The sequence below is a fragment of the Vulpes vulpes genome, chromosome 10, assembly GCF_048418805.1.
Source record: "Vulpes vulpes isolate BD-2025 chromosome 10, VulVul3, whole genome shotgun sequence".
NCBI classification, from domain to species: domain Eukaryota; kingdom Metazoa; phylum Chordata; class Mammalia; order Carnivora; family Canidae; genus Vulpes; species Vulpes vulpes.
In genome coordinates, this window is record NC_132789.1 from 81,726,961 (window position 1) to 81,732,960 (window position 6,000).

The following is a 6,000-nucleotide window of genomic DNA, read 5'->3' on the forward strand; positions in this document are numbered from 1 at the left end:
CGGTAGGTGGAGTTTGGGAACTGTGGTAATCATTACAAAGGTCCCTTGGTGAGTCTACTACTATTGAAGAACCACTCAAGAGGAAATTAATGACTCTACTGCTCCAACTGGCTTTCTCCTCATGCTCATTTCATATTGATTACCTAATTTTAATGGTTTTACTTTTATACATTTTAAAATATTTTTACACAAGTACAAACTTTACACTAATAAAAAGTGTTTATGATATAAAGATATGCATTAACAATGTATTAGATTTCATTCATTAAGCAAATATTTTTAGCACCATTCCAGAGAATTAACACAAAGATGTAAAAGCACCTAACGTCTCTAGGTTCACAATGCTAGTAGCCTATTACATGTTTAACTATAAAATAATGAGATGGAATGGAAGGTTATGGACATATAATAAATCATATATAATAAAGATATAATGGACATAGTTGGGAAGCTGGATTTGGAGAGTTATGGGTAAACAAATTTCGTTTTAAAACTCCTGCTGACATGATAAAGGGCAGCTGCTTATACATTTGCAACAACAACAACAAAATTCAATAGTGTTTGTGCAGTATTGTTCTTTATTATGATAAGGATTACATACCTTGCCCTGTCACTTAGCATCTTAGAGAAATGATACAGCACATTTTACTAATATTAATAGCCAATCTTGTGCTATTTTGAAGACCATCATTTTGGACTTTAAAGCATTCATTTTATAAATTATTTGCACAATGAACTCCCCATATATATCTGAAAAGTCCAAGTCAATTCAGCTGAACAGGTATTTCTTAGGGCTTCTGCTTTGTGCCAGTCACTGTGCTAGGTGTTTGAGATCAAAGATAAATAAGATCTGGTCTTCCCTGTCTTCAAAGAACTTACTATCTAATGTAGGAAACATGCACACAAACCTTTAAATTTAGCAATGTATTGATATAAGTACAAATGCATAGATGTATATCGGTATGCAGTTCATATATCACAACTTTTTCTTGGAGGTTTTGATGTTCATATGTATTTCTTGAAATTCCTGGAGTAGGTAGGTGTCAGAGATAAATAGAACCCAACCTTCTCTAACATCCCTCATGAAACAAGGATTTATCAGAGCTTTATTTTCCATTGCCCACACCAGTGAGTTTTTGATCTTTGCAATTGCAAAATTACCTTTCTCTTTTGCAATTTTAGTGTACCAATTCAGTAATGCTGAAGATGTCTGGATGTATAATGGATGTATAGATCTATTATATACATATACATCTGTGTATACAATATGTAATGGAATCTATTGATTCAGAGCAATTATTAGGTGTCAATTATAGCTTTTTGGGTATGTATGTGCTTCTGCCAGTTTGCTTGGAGATTGAAAGATCAAAAGCTCTTGTGTTGATAGGAGGACCACCAGTGAGTGAGTAGGCAAGAAGCAGAATGTCTGTTTGCCTAACAGTAACTTCTGTCTTATTTTCTTGATGGTAAAATGAGAATTTAAGATGTTACAGTACCATCAGTAAGGTAGTGAGTGGGCAATGAAAATGAAAGTTAGAAAGTGCCTTCATTAAAACAGCCTTATAATGTGTTTTGAAACTTCCATTCCCCAAGACCAGTACTCTTGACCTGGAATCTATGTAAGGACTTCAGGGAGCCTTGAACACACCCATTCCCTGAAATTGCCTGCCTCTTACGTGTGTTTGTGTGCACAAGCACCTGTCATGGAAAGCATCCATGTCTTTAATCAGCATGTCTGATTATGAGAACTCTTCTTATAAGTTTAATCACGGAGTTAAGCAAGTGAAATGACCTCCAATGTGTCTTCTAGGGTTGGGGAGCCGAATACCACCGCCAGGATGTTACTAGCACCCCCTGCTGGATTGAGATCCACCTGCATGGCCCCCTCCAGTGGCTGGATAAAGTTCTTACTCAGATGGGTTCACCTCACAATCCTATTTCATCTGTGTCTTAAACGGCCTCAGGCTTCTGCCTCTTGAAAACTATTGAGCCTTGCATGTACTTGAAGGATGGAATCAGACACGATTGAGAACTGACAAAGGAGCCTTGATAATACTTGACCTCTGTGACCAACTGTTGGATTCAGAAATAAAAAAGCCTTGGTAACATACTGTTGATATCAAGAACCTGTTTAGTTTACAATGTAACGTTCTATGGTAAAATCAACTAAAATGCATACTTTCAGCAGGACTTCGTATATAGTTAAAGGAGAGATGGCCAAGCCAGGGACAAATTATCTATTGGAGAAATGGTCCTAAGAGATTCTTTTGTGTTTGGCACTTTAAGGTCATCATTTGGCAAAAGTTTAGCATTAATAGTCTCTCTGAAGTGTGTTTTTATCAGGTTTAGGACCCATGTTGAATCTTCTTTTCATGGGTTTTCATAATATTTTAAAACTGTTTGTTTAGTAATGGTTTTTGTTTGTTTTTTAAGTAAAGTTTAATCTTGATGATATACATAGTAATCTTTCTAAAATTGTATGCTGACCATACTGCTGTCAGAATAATGTTAGACATATGCTCTTTGCTAATTATATATGTACAGAATATTTGGAAGTTAAGAATTGATTAGACTAGTGGGTTTAGGAGTATTTGAGGGGGGTGGGGGAGAGGGAAATGACAACTGCAAATGTAGAATATACGGTAAAGAGTCAGTTTGGTGCTTTTAAGAAACAAACTGATGTCTGAATTTTGCTGTGTTTCAGTTTTTTAAAGATTTTATCCTACTTTTTTTTTCCTGTCTTCTCTTCCTTCTTCTCCAAAAAGCAGTTATGCAGCTGGTTAATTCATATAACTGTGAGAGCAAATGAGTAATTCCTGCTACTCTGAAATCGACTGCCTACATGTTTCAGTACCAATTGTATGGAGTGCTTGAATGTAATAAGCAGTTTCTATGGAGTTTACAGATATAGGCTTTAATTTTCAAGTGAATTGTTTGCCAAACCTAGTAACTGTTAAATATTTGGAGGATTTAAAGAACATCCCTGTTTAAATCCATTTCAAACTTTTTAAATTTTTTTGTACTATGTTTGGTTTTATTTTTCTTCTGCTAACCTTTTATATTCACTTATGCTCTCGTACATTGAGTACTTTTATTCCAAAACTAGTGGGTTTTCTCTACTGGAATTTTAAATAAACCTGTCATTATTGCTTACTTTGATTAAAAATTTGTTGTTTCCTTCCTGAATTCACACACTAGATTTTAGGAATAGGAATATTTACTACTCTTTCGAGAGATTTTTCTGAAGTATTCCTTGCCACACGTAACTAAATTACTAGCATGGAGACAGGGAAACTGAATTGTGAAGAGAGCAGAGGCCTCTTCAATTCAGAACAGACATGTGGAACTTAAGAAATTAAGAAAAAACTTGCAAAATTTGGAATTTTAGATGTAAAAGTATATGCTTGTTTATGTGAGGAATTACAGCACCAGCAATTATTGATGGACCTCACTCAGTCAACCAGAAGTTCCAATATCTAAACTTCACACGAGAATGCAAGTGTGACATTGGGAAGGAATGAGAACTAACAGTGCAACTGGACAGGGCTCACTTGCCTATCCTCTTACCGGGGGAATGAGCTGCCTCTCTCCCACCCCCCACCCTGGCCCCACACAGACCTGAGAAGATTTAGATTCTTCCCTGGCCAAGATGATGCCACTCTTTCTCCTGTGTATTTTCATACCATTTTCCCCACAGTTGTTTACCAGCTCCACTTATTCCCCAAACTATGGTCACACAGAAATTTCTCCTGCATCTTGCTGCCTCCAAAAGCATCATGGTACACGTGGAAACAGCCCTGGATAGAATACCTATATTAGAACACATGTTTATGCATGTCTGCTGGGTCACTTAACTTTTATGAACCTCTGTTTTCTTACCTGTAAAAAAGGAGCTGATGTTTCCTTATCACAAAGTTGAGGTAAAGATATATTGGAAGAAAAAAGTGTGAAAATAGGTTGGAAACCTAATCGCCATGTGTAATTATAGGTGTCACTGTTTTCTTAAGCTTTCCCCTGTACTCCCAATTTCCCATTTCCCTGCTAAATCGTTCCTTGCACAAGTGACCTGGATTGATGATGGCAATTTGTGCCATATAATAAGAGAAGATGAATAAATTAAAGCTATTGAGCTTCTACAATGAAGCATCGCTGAAAATTTTCTGCTAGTAAAGGACACAGGTCAGGATTTCTCACCCTCATCCTAACGGAAAGCTATTTTTCTGTTTTCCCCCACATCCCACAGCTGCCTTTGGTACAGTTATGCAAATTGTGAACTGGGTGTAGCACATTGTGGGCAGCCTGGAGACTGACCAGGTCAAACTCCAAAATAATCCAGGAGATTGAAACTTATTGGAATTAGAGATCCTAGGAATTTGCAGCATGGCCCATAAATCAGCCCTTCATGCTTAAGTGCAATTATTTGTTATTTTTGGTAAAATCTTGGTGACAGTCATTATCATAAGCCATAGGAAGCTAATGAGTCACCTAGAAGTTTCTAATTAAAGGAATGAGAACATCAGAGCAACTATTTGTTTGGATTACTCTAAACTAGTTCAAACAAGAAGAAAGCAATGTGAACTGTTTCATACTAGACATATTTTCTGCCCCTTAAGGAACCACTAACGGGGATGATTGGAGGTGAAAGCCCTGGAGCTACTGCCTTACTTCATCACTTAATGGTTTTTGAGCTCCAGCAAGTTTCTTAACTTTCCTGCACCTGTTTCATCATCTATAAAATAGAGGCCACAAAGCCTATCTCATGGAGTTATCATGGAAATTAAGTCAATAAATGCAAAGCACTTAGAACTTATCTAGAGATATTAATATGACCAATTAACTCTGGCTGGGAAGATAATAAGGGGAGTTCAACAAACATTTAATGAAGACTATTTACCTTTAAAATATTTAATAAGCACAGTGGGAAATCCTGACTGACCTCAAGGAGTTTGTAATCTAGTGAGAGAAATCCAAAGGAAGAATACTAGCAATTTGGAAGTTCCTTCCATGCCAGGCACTGCACAGGGTGTTTCCATACATTGTCTGTATCATCCTCATAAAAATGTAAGAGAGAATACTGCGTCATCAACTCATGTCAAGTTTCTTATACGTGAGGAAACTATCTCAGCTAGCTTGTTAGCATTCAGGTCTGACTTAAAATGTAGACTTAATCTCTTTTTTAAAAAAGACAAATATGTTCATACTGTATTATTGCATAAACCACATATTCTTGCAGGCTGACAAAAACTCAAACTACATGAACAAAAGGGGATTATCCACAAAGATTCTCCTGGATGTATATCCTTTTCTCTTGTTAGTTTGCAGACATAGAAACAGTATAAAATAAGGCAGAATGAAGAGCACAGTGGAGAACAAAGGAAAAAGATATAATTCAGACGTGGGTGAGTAGAAATCAATAAAGGTTTTATGGAGGAAGTGGTATTTAAGGTTGAGCTTCGAAGAATGGGAAGCATTTTGATAACTGGAGAAGCTTTTGGGCAAGAGAACAGTCTGAGTGAAAGTATGTGTGGCAGATGCCTGTTGCTTGGTAGACCCCAGAACCCCAGCATCTGCCTACCGGTAGGAACACATGCTTCCAACCCACAGGATTTCTGTGGGATTTATTATATCGTCCCTCTGGCCACTGTTAGGAGATCTAGGTAGGGACCTGTTCTTTGGGAGTTCTGGGACTGGAAGTGAGGAAGGGTTTTCTTGTGCCTGGCTGAAGCTATAGTAAACCTTGGGATTGTTCCTGTATGGACTGTATGGCTACATGGGCTGGAGATGAGATGGTAAGAGGGAGTTCTAAGGGCATCCAGATTGTGGAGTGTAGGACTTACCAAGCGCTCCCACATTCCTGCTCCTGATTTTCCTGGGACACCAGAATCTATGGATAATCCCCTCTTTTGCTTCATGTAGTTTGATTTACTATCAGCCTGCAAGAGTATGTGGTTTAAGCAATACAGTACGAATGTATTTGACTTTTGTAAAGATAGATCATTT

The 6,000-nt window shown here is 37.3% G+C and overlaps 1 protein-coding gene across 17 annotated transcripts in view; it reads left to right on the forward strand.

Annotated features, from left to right (window-relative positions):
* Positions 1–3,166, forward strand: part of SMAD1 (SMAD family member 1) — a 76,821-nt gene extending 73,655 nt beyond the window's left edge. For all 17 annotated transcript variants that reach the window (XM_072724760.1, XM_072724765.1, XM_072724761.1 and 14 more), the window contains one exon: positions 1,811–3,166. In XM_072724760.1, coding sequence (XP_072580861.1) covers positions 1,811–1,954 — 144 coding nt within the window. In that variant the 3' untranslated portion in view covers positions 1,955–3,166. The remainder of the gene's footprint in view (positions 1–1,810) is intronic.
* The last annotated feature ends 2,834 nt before the right edge of the window (positions 3,167–6,000 follow it).